General features: G+C 38.7%; 1 protein-coding gene and 1 long non-coding RNA gene across 14 annotated transcripts in view; one reads left to right on the top strand and one right to left on the bottom strand.

Annotated features, from left to right (window-relative positions):
• Positions 1 to 9125: 9125 nt before the first annotated feature.
• MTMR2 (myotubularin related protein 2) overlaps positions 9126 to 21260 on the top strand; it is a 110225-nt gene continuing 98090 nt past the window's right edge. For 3 of the 13 annotated variants that reach the window (XM_086338947.1, XM_086338952.1, XM_086338955.1), the window contains exons 1-2: positions 9126 to 9374; positions 17966 to 18036. Coding sequence is in view for 6 of the 13 variants with exons in the window: in XM_086338942.1 (XP_086195068.1) it covers positions 9295 to 9374 (80 nt within the window). In the remaining 7 variants the exon portion in view is untranslated. Of the gene's footprint in view, positions 9375 to 9400; positions 9897 to 10475; positions 10599 to 15866; positions 16635 to 17965; positions 18037 to 20412; positions 20449 to 21260 lie in introns of those variants that run through there. The other 10 variants (XM_086338942.1, XM_086338953.1, XM_086338954.1 and 7 more) reach the window with 8 other exon arrangements.
• LOC147357340 (uncharacterized) lies at positions 11283 to 14603 on the bottom strand. Its single transcript, XR_015141778.1, has 3 exons — positions 14361 to 14603; positions 13594 to 14072; positions 11283 to 11460 (listed from the first exon to the last, which is right to left on the bottom strand). It is a non-coding gene; the product is annotated as an uncharacterized LOC147357340 (long non-coding RNA).

Genomic DNA, 21260 nt, shown 5'->3' on the forward strand with positions numbered 1-21260 from the left:
TCTTGAACCTTCCATCGCACCCCTCTAGGTTGTCACAGAGCACCTGGTTGATTTCCGTGCATCACAAAGCATATTCCCACCAGCTATCTATTTTGCATAAGATGACGTATGTTTCCAAGCTACCCTCTCAATTTGTCCCACTGTCTCCTTTCCCACCGTGTCCACAAGTCTGTTCTCCATGCCGGTGTCTCCACCGCTGCCCTACAAATATGTTCATCAGTACCATTTTTCTAGATTCCATATACACGTGTGTTAATATATGATATTTGTTTTTCTCTTTTTGACTTACTTCACTCTGTATAACAGACTCTAGATTCATCCACCTCACTAGAAGTGACTCAAGTTCATTCCTTTTTATGGCTGTGTAATATTCCATTGCATATAGTGAAGGACAGGGAAGCCTGGCATGCTGCAGTCCATGGGGTCGCAAAGAGTCAGACACAGCTTAGTGACTAAAGAACAACAATATACGTACCACAACTTCTTTATCCATTCATCTGTCGATGGACATTTAGGTTTATCCCATGTCCTCGTTATTGTAAATAGTGCTGCAATGAACATTGGGGTACATGCAACTTTTTCAACTATGATTTTCTCAGGGTATATGCCCAGTAATGAGATTGCTGGGTCATATGGTAAGATTCCTAGTTTTTAAAGAAATCTCCATTCTGTTCTCCATAGGGGCTGTATAAATTTACATTCCCACCAAAAGTGCAAGAAGTTTCCCTTTACTCCACACCCTCTCCAGCATTTATTGTTTGTAGTTTTGATGATGGCTATTCTGATCCACATGAGGTGATGCCTCATTGTAGTTTTGATTTGCATTTCTCTAACAATAAGGGATGCTGAGCATTTTTTCATGTGTTTATTAGCCATCTGTATGTCTTCTTTGGAGAAATGTCTGTTTAGGTCTACAAGATGACCTACTTTGTGGCTATCAGCGAGAGCTTTCTTTTCTTAGCAAACCCCAGTACTTGTTCAATGAGTTTATAAACAAATACAGCAGGAATCTAAGTTGAAGATGGACTGAACAATATGGACTTTATTTTTGAACAAAGCTTACCTAGTGACCTCTACTGCTGAGTGCCTAACCAGCTAACAGCAAAGATTAATGTTGAGTTTTCAATATGGTATATCATACCTGTAAGGGAGCAACTGGTCACCTAGTATAAACTGTCTACATTACTCATAGCCATTATGAAGTGGCAACAATTTGCCTTCAGAAGAACAGATATTAACACTTTGTCTGCCTAGTTGTTGTTATTATTTAGTTGCTAAGTTGAGTCCAACTATTTTGCCATCCCATGGACTCTTTTGTGACCCCATGGACTGTAGCCTGCCAGGCTCCCCTGTCCATGGATTTCCCAGGCAAGAATACTGGAGTGGGTTTCCAGTTCCTCCTCCAAGGGATCTTCCCAACCCAGGGATCGAACCTCCATCTCCTGCATTGGCAGGTGGATTCATTACCATTGTGCCACCTGGGAAGCCCAATCTGTTTAATCTGGATGCTTAATTTTATTTTCTCTGTCTGTCATGCTTTTGCCCAGCACCAACTTCCTCAGAATTAACAAATGCTTTATTTGCTACCATCCCACATAACACTGCATTTGAATAATGGACTCATTTTACAGTTAAAGTGGGACAATGTGTAATTTCCATCAGATTCATGGGTATGACCATGTCCTGTCATCCAGAATAAGCTGGTATTAAATTGGAGAAGGCAATGGCACCCCACTCCAGTACTCTTGCCTGGAAAATCCCATGGACGGAGGAGTCTGGTAGGCTGCAGTCCATGGGGTCGCTAAGAGTTGGACACGACTGAGCGACTGCACTTTCACTTTTCTCTTTCATGCACTGGAGAAGGAAATGGCAACCCACTCCAGTGTTCTTGCCTGGAGAATCCCAGGGATGACGGAGCCTGGTGGGCTGCCGTCTATGGGGTTGCACAGAGTCGGACATGACTGAAGCAACTTAGCATAGCATAGCATAGCATTATTATAGAATAGTGAATACATAGTGAAGACTCAGTTATGACACTGTCCAAGGAACTATAAGATTGATGTTCTTTCGTATAGAATACAACACATCCTCTGAGACAGCTTCCAATATATGGCGCACTTTCCCTCATTGACATACATGGGTCTGTAACTCAAGGCATAGAAGTGAGAGTGGCTTCACTCACTGTCATACCTATCTATTTGAATAATGTTTGTTTCCATCTCCTTTTTGTGCTTAGGTGGCTAGAGGTATTAACACTCGAGAGATGAACAATTTCACAGGGGCCATAACAATGGTCTCACCAAAGTGGAAGTTAAGACTGCTCTCAGACCATTTTAATTATCCCCAATATCCATTTCCTGACTTGTGCAATTAAATTTAAAAAAAAAATTTGGACCAATGGACACTAAATGGACAGAATTCTAAGATCAACTACAAGATTCTTAACACTGGTGTACAGATCTTGTAAACTCCCTTGCCCCGAGTATGGCCAGATATGTGAATGTGGTGAGATTTCACTCCTGTGAAAGATGGCATTACATGGCAAAAGTACATGTATTTTGCAATAATCTCAATTAGCTGGTAAGCAGATTGTCCCAGTCAAGCCTTCAGTTGAGAAGAAAATCTGGTTAACATTTTGATATCAATTTAGTGAGATCCTGAGCAGAATACCCAGTGAAATCTTGCCAAGACTCCTGATCCATAAAAACTGTGAAAGTGTCAGTCACTAGCGTCCTATTCTTTGGAACCCCACGGACTGTAGCCCGCTAGGCTCCTGTGTCCATGGGATTCTCCAGGCAAGAATACTGGAGTGGATAGCCAATGCCTTCTCCAGGGGATCTTTCCAAGCCAGGGCTCAAACCCACATCTCCTGCATTGACAGGGGGATTCTTTACCTCTGTGCCACTGGGGAAGCCACTGAGACTAGGTCCCACTTTTTTCATAGGTTTAATGTCAAGAAATTCCAATTTGTCTTTGGCATTTATGAACATTGCTTTGGAGTCTCTGGATTGTTTTATTTTTCTGCAAAGCACTCATGCCTCTTCTTCTTCTTCTTTTTTTTTTTAAAGTAAGAAATTAACTTTGAAACAAACTGAAAATTTTGTTTTGCTTGTAGTAACAACTCAGGTCTTGCTTCAGTTCTTTTACCTGGAAGAGTAGTAGGATATTCTGTCTTTGGTTCTTTTATCTGAGCTACTTACATTCTGCCTTTATGTTATTCAAATCAAAATAGGGTTTTTTGGTGTTCAATTTTTTTTTAATTGAATGAAAGACTCTACATTCTATAGTGCTTCACACTTTTCAGAAGTTTACACAATTTCATATAATCTCATAATAACTCCCCCTTTTCCCCTACCACTGTATTGACCCTACCCCATTCCTTCTCCCCATTGATAACCAACTATGTTTGTTCTCTGAGTCTGTTAGTCTGCTTTTATTGTTTTATTCACTAGTCATATTCCACATAAAAGTGATATCATACTGTATTTATCTTTCTGTCTTATTTCACTTAGCATAAGGCTCTCCAAGTCCACTCATGTCGCTGCAAATTGCAAAATCTCATCCTTTTTCACAGGTGAGTAATATTCCGTATCTCATATTCTTTATTCACATCTGATTATGGACTCTTAGGTTGCTTCTATACCTTGGTAATTATAAGTAATGCTACTATGAACACTGCGGTACATGTATCTTTTTGAATTACTGTTTTTGTTTCTTTTGGCTATACACCCAGGAGTGAAACTGCATGAATGCACTGGTATAGAGTTCCCCTCTCTGGTTTTCTGTTTGGGAATTCCTGTCTCATTCTCTAGCTACCCTGGGCTTCTCAGGCCAGAAAGATAGTGGACTATCTATGATAGTATTTTCCACCCTGTATTGAACCACAATTTTGGTCTATCCATAGGTTAAAGCTATCAAAAATTGGAAATTTACTCTGTGTAGGTAATTTACGCCATATTTTGACTTTGCCTGTTTCTGTTCACTCTCTTAACCCCTTGGTTAGTTTTTGCTTGTTTAATTCTTTTTTGTATTTTGTCTAGAGTTTATAGTTTTTATCTGTGGAAAGGTCAGTCTGTTCAGTTCAGTCGCTCAGTCGTGTCTGACTTTTTGCGACCCCATGAACCGCAGCACGCCAGGCCTCCCTGTCCATTACCAACTCCTGGAGTCCACCCAAACCCATGTCCATCGAGTCGGTGATGCCATCCAACCATCTCATCCTCTGTCGTCCCCTTCTCTTCCTGCCTTCAATCTTTCCCAGCATCAGGGTCTTTTCAAATGAGTCAGCTCTTCGCATCAGGTGGCCAAAGTATTGGAGTTTCAGCTTCAACATCAGTCCTTCCAATGAACACCCAGGACTGATCTCCTTTAGGATGGACTGGTTGGATCTTCTTGCAGTCCAAGGGACTCTCAAGAGTCTTCTCCAACACCACAGTTCAAAAGTATCAATTCTTCGGCGCTCAGCTTTCTTTACGGTCCAACTCTTACATCCATACATGACCACTGGAAAAACCATAGCCTTGACTAGACGGACCTTTGTTGACAAAGTAATGTCTCTGTTTTTTAATATGCTGTCTAGGTTGGTCATAACTTTCCTTCCAGTTAGTAAGTATCTTTTAATTTCATTTAATTTAATTTAAGGTCAGTTTGTTAAGAGCTTACTATTCCTCCATACTAGAAGTGGAATTCTCTAAATCAAAATGATTAAAAAACTAAGTTTTGAGATAGAAATAGCTAATTATAAGGTTTATACATACTTGATCTTTCCAAGGATTATGCGTTTTAGCTAATGTTTCAGGAGAACTATCTATTTGTCATAAGCTACCATTTTAATTTTACTATGTCAAGATACTTTATTCTGATTTAAGCTGATGGCACAAACCTATAGATCCAGATCAGTGCTATTCAGATTGTTGTCCACCAACCAGTGCCTGTATATGAAGGTATTTGCTGCCTGTCCACAATGAGGACAGAACTGGGAATATGTGTTTAGAACTTTTCATGCAACTTTTATGGAGTAACTTTTATGCTCATTAAATATAAGAAAAAAACTTGGACTGTATTTTACATGCCTTTGGCTATTCTTAAATTTCATTTTTCTAGTAATTAATTTTTCTTATATTTTAATTAATATAGTTTATTATAATTTTTCTCATATTTTACAAGTAGTGAATTTTGCTTATATTTCTTATATTTACACCATTGTTGGTGGTGGCTTTGAAATTAAAAACAAAACACAGGCGATTCTCACAGGTAATTTGAAAAACACTCGCCTAGATTTCAAATAAGTAAATAACTTTTGGGAAGGTCTCAAGGCAACCATTTAATAGGAGAGATGAGCCTAGACTGTTATTTGATTATAGTGATGGTTCCTGAATGAACCTGAGATAGGCTAAAATGTTGTTTTAAAAGATGATGAAACTGAGGTGCAGAAAGTCCTAATCAAGTTGATTTTTGAGGGGGTATATGACACAGTAATTAACATGTCAGAAAAAAATCAGTGCTAATGTAACTTTCAGCTGAGATGAAAGTATTCTTTGTTGCTCAGTCTGAGAAGTTACTGTATTACTATTTAAGTTAAAAGTAAAGCAGTAAGTTCATAGGAACAACAAATAATAGCAATATACCCATTTACTGACCCTGCTGTGCAACCGACTGTGTACAGGAAAAGAAACTATTGCATGTGTATTTTTATTCCTATTTTAGAAATGAGAAAACTGAGTCTAGGCAAAGCACCTTAATCAAAATTATAGAGCAAATAAGTGACAGAATTGGGGGCTTCCCTCATAGCTCAGTTGGTAAAGAATCTGCCTGCAATGTAGGAGACCCTGGTTCAATTCCTGGGTTGGGAAGATCCCCTGGAGAAGGACATGGCCACCCACTCCAGTATTCTTGCCTGCAGAATTCCATGGACAGAGGAGCCTGGAGGGCTACAGTCCATGGGGTCGCAAGGTTGGACAGGACTTAGCGACTAAACCAGCAGCACAACCACCAAGTGACAGAATCAGGATTCCAATTCAAATTTGTCTGGTTCCAAAGTCTCTACACTTAACATTATTGTTCTTTATTAATCACTAAATAGACCGCAATACAAATTGCTGCATCATTACACAGATGGTTTCAAGTGCTCTACTAACATAGTGCTAAAAATGAGCTTTACTAAAAATTACTTGGCCAAAAAGTCCATCAAGTCAAAGCTATGGTTTTTCCAGTAGTCATGTATGGATGTGAGAGGTGGACTATAAAGAAAAATGATCACTGAAGAATTGATGCTTTTGAATTATGGTGTTGGAAAAGACTCTTGAGAATCCCTTGGACTGCAAGGAGATCCAACCAGTCCATCCTAAAGGAAATCAGTTCTGAATATTCATTGGAATATTCAGATGCTGATGCTGAAGCTGAAACTCCAATAGTTTGGCTACCTGATGCGAAGAACTGACTCATTTGAAAAGACCCTGATGCTGGGAAAGATTGAGGGCAGGAGGAGAAGGGGACGACAGAGGATGAGATGGTTGGATGGCATCACCGACTCAATGGACAATAGTTTGAGCAGCTCCGGGAATTGGTGATAGACAGGGAAGCCTGGTGTGCTGCAGTCCATGGGGTCGCAAAGAGTCGGACTCAACTGAGTGACTGAACTGAACTGAAAAAATGAACTGAGTAGTAGAAAGTACAAGGGTGTCCCGTCCAAGGATTTTACCAAATTTAGATTGGAAAATCCATGTCAGGATACCAGGTGACAGTGAGCCAACAATTTGGATGACAGGTAGGGATGGAAAAGCATTAGCAAGTTTTTTTTCCCTAATGAATCATTGTAGATGTTTATTCTTGTTTCTGACTACCTGTTCTCTTTGCCTATCAGAGGAGTACAGTTAAGCTCTCTTTACAGATTATAGAAATAAAAAACATTAGTTGCCATCCAGTACCTGCCAAGCTAGAGAACGGAACAGAAAGGCCAAGTCTTTTCGCTTCAATACATATTCATTCATTGTAATAAGTACAACAGTAGAAAATTTTATTTTCTTGGGCTCCAAAATCACTGTGGATGGTGACGACAGCCATGAAATGAAAAGACATTTGCTCCTTGGAAGAAAAGCTATGCCAAACCTAGACAGTGTATTAAAAAGCAGAGACACCACTTTGCCAACAAAGGTCCATATAGTCAAAGCTATGGTTTTTCCAGTAGTCATGTACTGATATGAGAGGTGGATCAAAAAGGCTGAGCACTGAAAAACTGATGTTTTCCAATTGTGGTGCTGGAGAAGACACTTGAGAATCCCTTGGACAGCAAGGAGATCAGTCAATCCTAAAGGAAATCAACCCTGAATTTTCATTGCAAGAACAGTCGCTGAAGTTGAAGCTCCAATACTTTGGCCACCTGATGTGAAGAGCCAACTCATTAGAAAAGACCCTGATGCTGGGAAAGATTGAGGGCAAGAGGAGGAGGTGGCAGAGGATGAGATGGTTAGATAGCATCACCGACTGACTGGACATGAATGTGAGATAGTGATGGACAGAGAAGCCTGGCAAGCTACAGACCATGGGGTCGCAGCTTGGACCGGACTTAGTGTCGGAGTCAGACAGGACTTGGTGACTGAACAATGAACTATAGCGTATATGGAACACAACTAGGTTAGCGGCTCTTCTGAGGAATGTACTTGCAAGTTAATATTTCACTGCTTCTATACCTTGAGACTTTCTTAAAGACATCAGTTATTGTCAGTGTAAATTACATCTAGTTTAAATCAACATAATTCTATTTATCCTAGCAAGGAAGCTTTTTTTAAACTACTCATTGTCTTGATTTCTTTCACAGAAATAATCTTTGCATATTTTTATACCACATACATGAGGTGACTGTGATTCAGTCTCAACCAGAGAAATTCCTTTATGATATCCTTTCTATGGCCTTCCTTTGTCCTCTGTAATAGAAAATTACCAGCAGAAGCACTTCCCCTTCACCCAGTTCCTGTTCTCTTATCACAGATTATCCCTTTACACTCCCTTCCTGCCTTGTTGGGGAATTTGAGAGGGCAGGGAAAGACTGCTAAACCGTTGCCTTCTATCCAATATCCACTGCATCCAATGGTATTCATATCTAATCTTAAACAGTTCCCTCAACAATTCCTCTTTCATACCTTTTGGGGTGGACAATGGATTAATGCCAAAGTCATTTTTCCCCTTCACATACTTCAAGACCACACAGAGTTTAATCCAAGTTACAGCAGGACTGATAGTTTCAGCTTTTATTTTTTTGTAGTGCCCTTTCTATAATGCTGGGCCGGGGGTGCAAGGGAAACAAGAATGATGAGCAGTCATTTTTTTTCCCTACCTGGTTTATACTTTCCATATTACTCTTACCATACCAATCACTTCTTGCTTCTCAACCTCCTCCTCTCCTGTAGCTATCATGTTTCAAACTGTGTTAAAAACTGCTTATACACACTAGTCCATTTCATCCTAACCACCCTTATGGAGAGGGTAGTAATACTACTTACATATGAGGGCTTTCTATGTATGAAGCATTGTTTTAAGTGTTTAACATGTATTAACTCATCTAGTCTGTGAAGCTGGTTTTCCTGTTTTACAGATTAAAAAGTTAATGTTCCATGCCTTGGATTACACTGCAAATAACAGAGAGGCAGGATTTGAATCCACTAACTTTAAAGTAGGCTTTAATTATGATTTAATGAGCAATTACTTAATCATTTTCAGCTCTTGACCTGATGAGTATTTCGCCATCTCACCTCTCACAGCCTCACCCTTTACGCGAACCTGTGTTCACGTCCTCCCTTCCTCATCCCCCACGTCTCTCTGCCTCTCATCCTACGGTTTGCCCACATCCTTTATTATTCTGTCCTCTCCTCCGACCCCCACATTCCAGTCAGAATTGTCCCCGTTCTTAAGGTCCTTGTTTACAGACCCTCGTCCGTAGTACTCGCTGCTTCCTTTATTATTTTTAAGACGGCCCCTCCTTCTGCAGCCTCCCGCTGGCCTCAGAGGAGCCTCGGCCCTCAGGCGCCGTCACACGCTCCCCGGCCCCCGGCGGCCGCGCGGGGTGACGGCCTGCGAGGCGCGCCAGGGCGGGCGCCCCGGCGGCGCCGCGGGCTCCTGCGGCTCCCGGCAGCGCCCGCGCGCGGTGCAGGCTGGGGGAACATGGCCGCTTCCGGTCTCCCTGCCGGGCCGGCGCGGGCCTGAGCGCGGGCCCAGCCTGTCGCACCCCACCTTCCGCTCCTCCCGCCGGGCAGCTGCGGAGGTCGCCGCAGGCTTTTCCTCCGGCTGCCCCCGCGCCGCGCCATGGAGAAGAGCTCGAGTTGCGAGAGCCTTGGCTCCCAGCCAGCAGTAGCACGGCCGCCCAGCGTGGACTCCCTGTCCAGGTAACTGGGGCCCGCCGAGCGTCCGAGGGGGATGAAGAGGGGCCCGGGACCCGCTGGACGGTGCCCACCTCGCGGGCTCCGGGACTGGGAAGCTGCGCCGGAATTCCTTCTTTCAGGCTGGGAACCTCTTCTTCCTTCCTCTCTGCGGGTTAGAGGCTGGGAAAGAGGAGGTTCAAACTCTGCGGTTCTTCATCGGCCTTACCTTTTGTATTCTGGTGTTTTTATCTGCGGTCGAGAACGCCTCAGTCCACTGCATCCTCTAATCTCTCATTTCCCTCTTAATTCATTTTTTGGACAGCCCTTCCCCCACTCTATCCCCTCCCCCCCCCATCTCCTCCCTGCCTTTCTCTCTTGACGACTCTTTTCTGAGACCCTTCTCCAGTCTTTTTTCCATCCGTCTTTCAGTCTTCGGTTTCTGGGTTCTTGCCCACCCTTTCCGCTCTTTCCCGTCACTTCACTCACTTCTTTTACGGTTTCCTTGCATTCTGATCTTCCTCCCTCCCCTCAACTTTGCTTTAAAATGTAAGTAAGAGTACCCACACCGTGAATCTTCCAGCTGAACGTTATTATTTCTGAGTAATGAGTGGTAGTTTTCATCCTTCCTGGGCTACTTACCGGTTCTCCAGGTTTCCATCTTGTATCAGCTGGGGTTTCCCCCCCCCTGGAATTTTGAGGAGGATTTTACTATGCAGCTTTCCACAGAGCTGTCGTGAATGTTAACTTGACGTGTTTCAAAGGCAGTTTTTTTCCTTTTATTTCAAAATAGTAATTTAAATTTTATTAAATAACGGAAGACCTGTATTGTTATACTGCTACACTGAAATCAGGTTCTTTTCCTTTGAAAAAGTCTAGTTGTTATTAGTTATTAGATACTAAACCGCTGTAAACTAGCACGTTTCTTTTTTTTCCCGTGAATAAATTGGAGTTGCTCTCTTTTAATTCGTTTTCGACTCTGCTAAATATGGGTGATACTGCCGTTCTGTTTCCTGTTGCTGTTCAGGACCTTATTGGAAAGTCAGTCATTACCTGATCCCACCTTTCTTTATTAGATTTTCTTCCTAAATGTGTTCATAGCAACCTGCTCACCCTTTTTACAGTGTTTTTAACAAGCACAGTGTTGGTTTAATTGCCTTCTCTACTAGACTATAAGCTACTTGAGGACAAGGATCTTATCGTATTGGTTTTCATATCACCATCGTTTAACAGAGACCCTGCCTGTCAGAGGTGCTTAATAAATTTTTTTTTTTTTTTTAATTTGTAGATTGAATTATGCTGGAGAGTGAGTGTGCATTTGATTATGTACCAGTAGTGTGAGTTTGTTTCAGGTGCTCTTTAGGTTTATTGCTCTGAAATTTAGGTCTTCCCTCGTGGGTCGGAAGGTAAAGAATCTGCCTGCAATGAAATTTAGAAGCCTGGGGGATTTACACTCAGCTGTAAAATCATTCAGAAAACAGATTGGAAAATTACAATTTTATGGGAAAGTTACAAATGGCAACTATGGCTCAGGATAGATAGACTGTAAAGAAAACAAATGAGACAACTGAAATAATCTCATCCAAGAGAGGATTTGGAACCACAGGAGGCAGCATAGTCTTGTTAGAAACAAAGTACTGGATGTCAGGAGGCTCAGGCTCTGTAGTCCTAGGCTCAGTTTGTCATTTGGCCTGTCTCATTTAACCTCTCCAGTCTGCAATTTTCTCATCTTTTGAAATAAGGCAGGGGGAAGGGAGAGTTGATCTAGAGCATCTGTAAGGTCCTTTTAAGCTTTAAAAATCTGTCAGTTCTGTATCTTAATGATAATAACCTTTGTTTTGAATTTTTGAAATTACTCTAAATGTTTATATCACATAACTAGGTTAGTTTTGCCAGTTAAGCACATTTATTTACTAAAAGAAGCAGCCCAACAACTTCAAAGTTTGTATGTATATATTTTAACTTATTAATGAAACATTAGGTTACATTTGAATATGGGAAAGTTAAGAATTCCTTGAATTTTGACTGGAGTTCGTTGGCTTCATCCTCTCCAGACAAAATTATAAGTCTGGCTCTACTTTCACAGGAAAATGCCAGTTTTCATTCCTGTTCTCTGCGAAAGTAGAAAAATAACGTTTATTGATTGTCTATAGAATTCATCCTGCTAAATTCTTTCATATCTTATTTTGTGAATCATTACTCCTGTTTGTGGCACTCTCTTTAATCAACATTATAGGATAGCTGGATTGTAGACACTTGTTAGAAAGCTTAATTTTAAATTTAATTTAGGGTAAGTCAATCACAGGTGATTCTAATACAGAGGGAGGGTGGACAACTATGGTGACAACAGCAATGTTAGGTACCTACCCAGATTAAGTTTATTACTTTTATTATCCTATGATTAAGTGAAATATTGGTGTTTGAACTATATTATCTCAGTCTTGCAGAAATCTCATTCTTAAATTGTAGTTCTACTTTCATTGTATACAATTAGAAAATTCTCTTTTTCTTATTTTCAGTTAGGAAAATTGCCTTGTGAAATTACTTTGATATCTCCTGCAAAATAATAGTTAATAATTCTACTCAGTGTATTACAGATTGTGATTTGCACACGAGATTACCAAATTTCTGCTGAGTTTAGTTTCAAGGGAAATTTTGCTTATGTTTTCTATTTGTTTCAAAATGGAAATTATGTAGCTGCATCTTCAATTTGGCAAAAAGTCTTCAATCAGATTTATAACTGAAGTTGGAAATATATTCATCTTTAATTCCTTCAAATACTCCTACTATTAGATGGAGCCAGTTTAAATATTATGTTTAAATGTGTTAGTTTGTAAAATGTTTTATACTCTTCTGGGAAGTAGGAAAAATATAAATCTGTAAAATAGTACCATAACCCATGTGGTTGCCCATTGTTTTTTGGAAAATGACACACTCCATTTAGGTTGAGTGATTGGCTCTTGTGGGATCTGTGGTTCACACTAAACATATGTTGAGTTTTAATATCTATATATCCACAGTCTATGTATATCTATAAATTTGTAGTCAGCTCAGAATTGCTATTGCTTCTAGCTTTGCCTTGTAGGCCATGATAAGCCGTATCTTTGTTCACAGAAGAGCAATTTCATTCTTAATATGATATTCAGATAGTAGTTTCTATCAACTACAGCTGATTAGCCATTATGTCATGTTGCATGCTTAAGCTAATTTTCTTTGGTGAGTCCTGCTTGGTATTGCTTACTTGAGTGAACTGTTCAGCAGCTCTTGTATATCCTGCTGTTGTCCATTCATCATACATGTCCTGCCCCACCGAGAGAGAGAGTTGTGAAAAAATTCATTTCAGCACACTGATTTTCTGACTGTATTCCAGATGGCCTTGCTCTGATTTTTGTGGTCAAACTATGGATAAAACAATCCTGTGGGCTGGATACGGTAGCCAGGGTAGACCTGAGCTTCAGAACCGTAGAAGTTATACAGCAGAATTAACACTGTATTGATAATCATCTGGCTTCTTAGTCTGTGTTTTTCCATCTTTCAGTTTGTACACTGTTAGAGTATGTACTGCTTAAGTGGGTTTCTTTGATTATTTTTTACTGTGCACAATTCATGCTAATAAATCTAGTGCCAGAGAGGCACCCAGTAGATGATTGAATAAAGAAATGTTGACTGAATGTTCAACACTTGTCTTACTTGTTGTTTCTACTCAAATAATTAAAAGGTTTTCCAAAGTGAAATGTGGCCTGTAAAGTCACAAGTTCAGGTTCAAGCTGATGGATGCCCTTGTGTGAAAGCCTCTTGACACCCTGGGCGTTTGTATTGTCCGCATTATCATTTCTGTGCCCACTCCTCTGTCTTCAACAACATTGTTTCCTTAGCCTACTGGATTTTCCATCTGTCTTGATTACTTTGGTCTCTTTCTCTCGAATTTAGTTTGTCAGTTATTTAATCTGTATTTCTTTCATCTAATATATCCTCATTTTCTAATTTCTCTGGGCACCATTTGTTTGTCTCAGATTATTTTTGGTTATCAGTTGATTTCTAGCATATAAATTCATTAGCACTTATGAACATCTTATATTTACATTTAACTTAGATTGAAACAATCAAAGAGGAGGTGCACATAATATAATCAAAAAAGTAGCTCCAGCTAATTACATTTTTGAATTGCATGTCTTCCTTAAAATTATCATCATTTGAAAACAGCAGATCGTGAATTTCTGTTTCTATGAATTTTGATGATACTTACAGCCTGAAGGGGCTTTCTTGGTGGCTCAGCGGTAAATATTCTGCTGGCAATGCAGGAGCCGCAGGAGACACAGGTTCAATGTCTGGGTCAGGAAGATCCCCTGGAGGAGGGCATAGCAACCCACGCCAGTGTTCTTGCCTGGAGAATCCCATGGACAGAGCTGCCTGGCCAGCTACAGCCCTTAGGGTTGCCAAAAGTCGGATACAAGTCAAGCAACTTAGCATGCTTGTATACACACACACACACATAGCCCGAAGAGGTAGGAGTTTTTAAGATTTCTAAACTACATTTCACTGGAGGATCTCATTCCTGGTTTCAGCCCCAAGGTCACTTAGAAGTGAGGCCAGTAGGAAGTATCCTTTCAGGTTGTTTTTTTCAGTAGTGCTGATGGATTTGTATCCAATGACACATTCTTACCAGTTCTCCTTTTGACTCTTGGCATGACTTCTGAGGCAGCTGGTTGGGTTAGTGGACTATAGCTACAGAATAAAGTGAAGTTAATACATTGTATCTCCAATCTTGGCCTTATTATTAACACCTTGCATCAGACATTGAACATTTGACAGCCTAAAAATTACTTATTTTGAGTTTCATTATAACAGGACGCTAAAAGAACCTTCAGGTTCTATTAGATAAGATCCAATATTATTGTGAACTAATCAGTACTTATGTATATTTTTCTGGAAGAACATGTAAAGAGCTTACTTATTGATCACAGTGTTCAGTTAATCCTAAAGTTGGAACTGGGTCCTGTGTAGGATTTTTACCTGCTTACTCTGTCATCATCAGTCTTCTATTAATATAGCTCAGTAGTTCTAAGACAGTAACATCAGCATCCCTTAGGAATTTGTTCAAATACAGGTTTCCTGGCCCTGCCTCAGATGTAGCTGATCCAAAGCTTTGGGGGTGGAGATCAGCGTTTGTATTTTATCAGGACAGCCAGGTGATCCTGATGCATGCTGAAGTTTGGGAACCACTGTTATGGAGTCTTTTACTGATGGTTGCTTAGTAACTCCAAGCGCATTACTTGAGAGCACTTTTGTAAAAATATTCACTGAAATAATGAAAGGTAAAAGTCCATCTCTTGTGGATTTATTATATTTGGCTTTTAGGAAATTTCCTGAGAGCTTTTCTTTCTTAGCCACAAAAAAGAACACCAAAACAAGAATGTATGTTTTGGGGCTTATGAAAATAGGTCCTTGGTGAGATACATTAGTGGTAACATACAATTTTTAAAACTATTAAAAAGAATTCCAGAAGGCTATCACCTGAACCAATAAAGGATTATGTCCAAGGGAAGGAAATAACCCAAATACAGATGTTCAGAAAGCAGTGAGTTTATTTTGGAAAGCTTCCAGTTAATGCTATTGTATTCAAACTCACCAGGGACAAAGGTTGCGTGTGATTCAGGAAATTCTCCAGATTAGTATAGAGTATTTTCTTTCTAAAGGAAGTTAGTTTTGAGTTGGTAAAGCACTTGCAATGTCTTGGCCTACTCTATGATTTAGTTAAATCAATGGATAGGATTAAAGCTATTGAGAGGTGAGAGTCATGCATAGGGAGTGATAAGCTTGCTTTACACGGGAAGTCAGGTTAAAAATGGAACTATATAAAATGAAAAGATTGATACAAAGTGGTTATAATTAAAGGGACAGGGAAGATGCCCTTTTAATGAAAATAATAACCTCAGTAACCTCAATTCCCTTTCCTGTCGCTTTATTACACAGAACTAACTGGGTATCCCTCTTAATGTGTTTCTATATATGTACCAGTGTTGTCATCACTGTAGACCACTTATGAGCAAGTTTTCTAATTCTTCTCCTGGCCAAGTACCTTAGTACTGTGGCAGTAATTGCTGATGAATTTTCCCTCTTTAAAAGACTTCACTGGATGAGATTAACTCTTGGGCTGTTTAAGTAATTCTTAGTCTAGGTTAAATAAGGGCAGATGCTATATAATAAAAATTTTAAAATGTTTCAACCTATACACTTCAAAAAACCTAAATACACTTACTTGGAAAACTCTTCTTTCTTCTTCGTTTTTTTTTTTTTTTTTAAGTTTAGGTTTAGCAGAGTATAACAGAAAATCCAAAGTAAAACTTGTCATAAAACAAAGATAATTTTGTGTTATTTTGCCCCACATAAAACCCAGGAATAGTTAATACAGATCTGATACAATGGATATAAAGTATCCAGGACATAGACTCTTTCTAACTTACTGTATCTTACATTCCAATGTTACCATGAGAGCCAGAATTACTGTTGCAGTTCTTTAACCACTGATCTTCCTGAGTCCAAAAGGAGGACAGGAAGAAGAAAGGCATGTTGCCTCTATTTAAAGGATACATTTTTTGAAGTCACATACCACCTTCTAAGTTTACATCCAGTTTGACAGATCATGGTCCCATGCCATACCTACCACAGTGGATGCTAGATTATGCAGTCTCTTCTGGGAGGCCTTATTCTAAACTGAAAGTTGGAAATGTGTGTCTAAGGACTAGGAGAGAATAGGTATTGAAGACAGGCAGTAGCTTCTCCCATATATACAGATAAATCTTCTTAAAGCAAGGAAAATATTTTTCAGTTGAAGCGTACAACACTTAATTATGCCAGAGACATTCTTAGATTTGCCTGCAGTGATCACAATGGAAAATGCCTGGAAAGAGAGATAATATATTGTAGCAAACCAAAAATGAGAACTGTATCTTGGAGCCCTCTAAACTTTTGAGTTTTTAAGCTTTTTACTTTTTTGTGTGTGTATTATCTTAGGCTAGATTTTTATAATCTTAATCTAGGACCATACAGTGAAAAGGATGCATTTATTTATTCCCGTGGCACTAAGTGAAAAGCAAATAGAAATCAAGTGAAGAGTGACCAGCTGTGCTGTTTCATTTGAGAAGCTCAAGGAATTGTTGGGTAAAGCGGTGGTGGTCTGAGGGAGTGGCCTACACTGCTTATTCCTCTGCACTTTGGCATTCATTTCGAGGCCATGTATCCATGTGTTTTATATCCTCCCAGAATGCTGCATCAGGTTATACTGAGGTATTTTCTCTCATTTCAGTTGAGAAGATTTGGTCTTCATAAGGAAAGGAAAGCAGGCTGTTCAGGGCCATGTTAATTTATGAATGCTTTTGCCAATATCTTGTGTTTATTTTTGTATCTTCAATCTAAAAGTTCTATGCATTTTTGTTACCAAACTTAAATATTAATATTTTAAGCATGTCATGTCAAACGTAAGAAGTTTAATCATTGGGGATTAATGGAGGAGGGTAGAGGAGTCTCTTCTGGGAGACTCCTGTGATTCATTGTGCTCAAGGGATTTGATAGGCATGAGTAACAGACATATCCATCTTCTTTCTAACAGCATTGGCAATACTGAAACTAGCAAGTGGGTAGTTGCTCAAGTAAGACTTTGTTAGGAAGTTGTGTGTTAGCCAAAGGTGTAATAACTTTGACTCATGATGGGCTAGTATCATGAGCCTTAATTTTCTTGAATTGAGCCAGGACACCTGGCAAAGGTCAAGAATAAAACTTTACACAATATAAATGTCCTCTGTTACTGGTACTGGATAATATTCTTCTGTTACAACCAAAAGCAGTACCTAAAAATATGAACACCTGAGATAAACTTTGCTTTTCAAGTGAAAGTTGTCCTAGTAAACGATAGTAGTAGTATCAATAGTCACAATAATGTAAATAAAAGCACTTAATGTTTATTGAGTGCTTACTGTGTGCTTGGCATAGTGCTAAAATTCCTTATATGCATTTTCCCCTTTAATTCTCCTAATTGTATGAAAGAAGCAGTATTAGTATTCACGTTTTACAGATGAGAAAACTGCAGATTAGGGAAAGCAGTTTGACATTTGGACCCAAGTTCTGTTTAACTTCAGGGGCTCAGTACCAAAATGAACTCATCATGCCTGGCGATCTGGTGCCCCAGCTCCAGGGCAGAACTTGGTTCAGCAGTGAGAGGGCAGTCCCAGGCAGGTCAGGTGGGTGTCTTGATGGGGAAGTGAGTTTCCTTGACCAGTTGCACTTTCTGCTGAGCAGAATGATGAGGTGCACAGGATATTAAGTTCAGAATTTTGATCTTTGGAGAGAATTTTCTCTAGTTTTGAATGTTTTTTTCTTCCAACGGAAAATAGGATAATTTTTTTTTCTTTGCCTAAATAGTAAGAGGATGGTATCACTTTCAGTTAGAAGAACAGGCTTACATTTTGAATATCAGATAAATTAATAAAGAGTAAACATGATGCCAAAACCTCTTTCTTCCCGTCCCTCCCCTTTAGGCTTTACAGAGTACTTTAGACTATTTTACTGTAGGATTCCTTAAATATCTGAATTCCCTTAAGTTCCTTTGTGTTTGTTTACAGTTAATGTGTTAAGAGCCATTGACATTTGAAGATCATCAGAAGTGAAGATAAAACATCTCAAAAATTATAATGTAAGTGAATGGGAAAATGGAAATAAAAAATGGACGGAAGTTAATATTGCCAACAATATTTCGGCAGTTCATATATTATCCCAAATGAAATTTATGTGTATGAGTAACCAATAACTTCAAACTTTAGTCCCAAATCCAAGTTCTGGTCCTTAAATTCTGTTCTCTTCTACCTGGGGAAAATAGTCACCAACTTTTAGTCATCAGTAATTTCCCATTAAAATTCTTTTGGCTTCCATGTACTATTTTTTGCTTTTTCCTTCCTAGACTTTGCACTTTGACAAGGGCTGATGTTGTATTTAAAATTGTATGTGTGTGGAGACTGAGGTCTTCACTTTCCAGCCACTGATGTATGTTTTATGCAGTTTTAATTTTACTATTGTTCTGTATTTCTTAGGCAAAAATATGACCAGTAAGCTAGCTAGCCTCTCCCTTCCTTCCCTTCTGTCTTCACCCACTCCCTTCCTTCCTTTCTTACTCTGTATAAATATTTGCTTAACATAGATAATGTCCTGCATGTTGAGCTAGATCTAGAATTCCTGAATACAACCTTGGTGCTGAAATGAGTAATGTCATCTTTTTGTACAGATAGGGCGTTAAAGATGAGCTAGTTAATTTCTCAAGTGTGCCTGAGGCCCGCCTGCACATTTCAGTCACTTGTGGTGCTTGATGAGCATTTAGTTTCCTAGGTTCTGAACCAGACATTCTGAATCCTGGGGAGTGGGCCCAGGAATCTCTCCTTAAAGTGAGAACCACTAATCCAGATATTTTTGGATTCTAGTACAACTGTGTAAGTTTGTAGTTGAGGGAATAGACCTAGAGAAGTTTAGTAACTTAACCCAAAGACACCATAAGTGTTTGAAGGCCAGGAATGGTTTGGTGGTGTTTTCTCCAAAGTCACAGAGAAATATTTAGTGCCAGAAGTGATCTTCTGACTTCTGCTTCTAGACTTCAAGTCATGGCATGATTTTAGTTAGGTCAGACCATTTGTGTGTGTGTGTGTGTGTGTGTCTGTGTGTGTGTGTGTATAATCATAAGCAGTTCATCACTGTACCTGAAAAAAATAACTAAAAAAAAAACGGAAGAACATGAACTGTTTGTTTCTTCGTCTTCAGTCAGATGGATGACTGGTTCTGATTTTGAAATCATTGGGTGGGAAAAAGCCCCTGGTAGTCCAGTCCAGAAAGAGTAACCCCTCTCTCCCCCGCACCCATGGCACTATCTCTACTTGGTCTTTAAATTTTATGCTTCTGAAAAGGAAGGATCTGATTTCATTTTTGAATGATGGTAGCTAATAGTAGGTGCTTGATAAATAGTATAAACAGGTTGCTGTTAAAATTTTTTTCCCCCCTTTGGATTCTATAAGATACTGTTAGGAGTGGTTTTATTTTCTTTGTACAGAAGTTGATAGTTTATATGCTAAGCCAGAGACCTTAAATAATTGAAGTCATTTGTATGTATGATACTCCATTGTTATAGTTCACATATATCATATAGTTCATATGTTCACAATATCTCTGAGCATGAAAATATTCTAAAGTGTTTTCTGAACTATGTGTGAATTAATTTTAGTGTTGTATTTTGTATTGTATATGGTATAATGATAATTACTGAATTTTAACCTTACATTAGTAAATGTATTTATTCAATTTTCTTTGAAATATTCTTTAATTCTCAAATTAACTACAAAGTTTAACTATAAAATGCTGTTAACTCAATTTTCCAGGAATTTTTGAACATATTTTCACTGTAAGATTTTAAAAAAGGGACATTTAAAGTCACATACTCATTTCTAATAAGTTGTATTTTTGTAATTTAAAATTTTCTTCCCATTAAATACTTTTTTTACTCTTTTTGTAATCACAGACTTAAAATTGTACATACGGTAGTTCTAAAAAGGAGTCTTATCTACTATGCAGTGTAAATCCTTCATTTTTTGTGTGTGTTGAGACACTGAAGTTAAGGGACTCGCCTAACAGTGGAATTTTTATAAATATTAAAATACACATGTGAGCAAACAGTAATATTGTATTTCTATAATGATAAGTATAAAATGCTTTGAACACTGTAAAAGTATCACACAAATGTAATGTATTATGGTTACTGCTCTGGTGATAATATGTGCACTTAGTTTTCTTATGATTAGATTAAAAACATTTACTGTTTAAAATCAGAAAGAAAAGTATGCAGATGCTTGTGACATGGTCTGTTCTCTTATTTCTTCTGTTCAGATTTTACTGTGTCTCCTTGAAGTACACGGTACTAGAATAGATACTTTGTGGGTTACCAGAGAAATTTCTCTTTCCCTGTGGTAGTCCGTCCACATTGTCACCTTATACAATTACACAGAGTGCTCAGAATGATACTTCTATATTGCAGGACTTCTGTCAGCAGTTTTCTTTGGGGAAAAAAATGGTGAGTGAATGAATGTTCAGTATTGTTCCTCAATGTAATCAAAGTAACTAATGGTAATGTTAACACATTTTGGTGTAGTTTATAGTTAGAAAAGTGTTTCACCTACATTATCTCTTGTGAGAAGATTCTCATTGGACAGCTGAGTAACTTGAGGCTCAGAGGAGTGAATGACTGTCCATTGTCCCTGCTTAGAAGAGATTGAACTAGAACTTGAACTGTGACCCTAAATGCATGCTGTTTCCCTGCCCTACATAAATCATTGTATGGATGTGTTCAAGTTTCATGGGGTATACATTTTGTTTTTAAAAATAAACTCTAAATATTGGAAAATTAATGATAGGTTTACCTTGTCCAGCCAGTCCAATTATTTTCTTTGGAAGTCTGACTCACTTTTGGTACTCTTAAAATGCTTAGCAAGAGATGAAGGTTTATTTTGAATAAAAGGTATATTCTTAGCATGGCTACCAGTGTGTGCTGCATAGAATTATTTGAGTGTTTAAATGTTTAAAAGAGTAGTAATTATAGTCTTTAGAAGTATGTTGAACTATGTAAGCTAAAAATTTGTGCTATGTAATATATAATATATACAACCTAATGTAGTGAAAAGTCTTGGTACTTTCTTAGGGCTGAGTATTTTTAGTTTGGATTCTGCTTCTTAACTGTGACTTGGCTTGATTTCTCTGAGCCTGATTCCTTTATCTGGAAAAAGGGTAAAACGATACTTACTGTCTTTATAGAATTGTTGTAAGACCTGAATATGATGATTTATCTTGATGACAGTAATTAAAAAAAAATAGCTAATGCTTATGTAG

This window comes from Bos grunniens, chromosome 15 (assembly GCF_055505025.1).
Source record: "Bos grunniens cultivar Pamir isolate PY7600 chromosome 15, Bosgru_T2T1.0, whole genome shotgun sequence".
NCBI classification, from domain to species: Eukaryota; Metazoa; Chordata; class Mammalia; order Artiodactyla; family Bovidae; genus Bos; species Bos grunniens.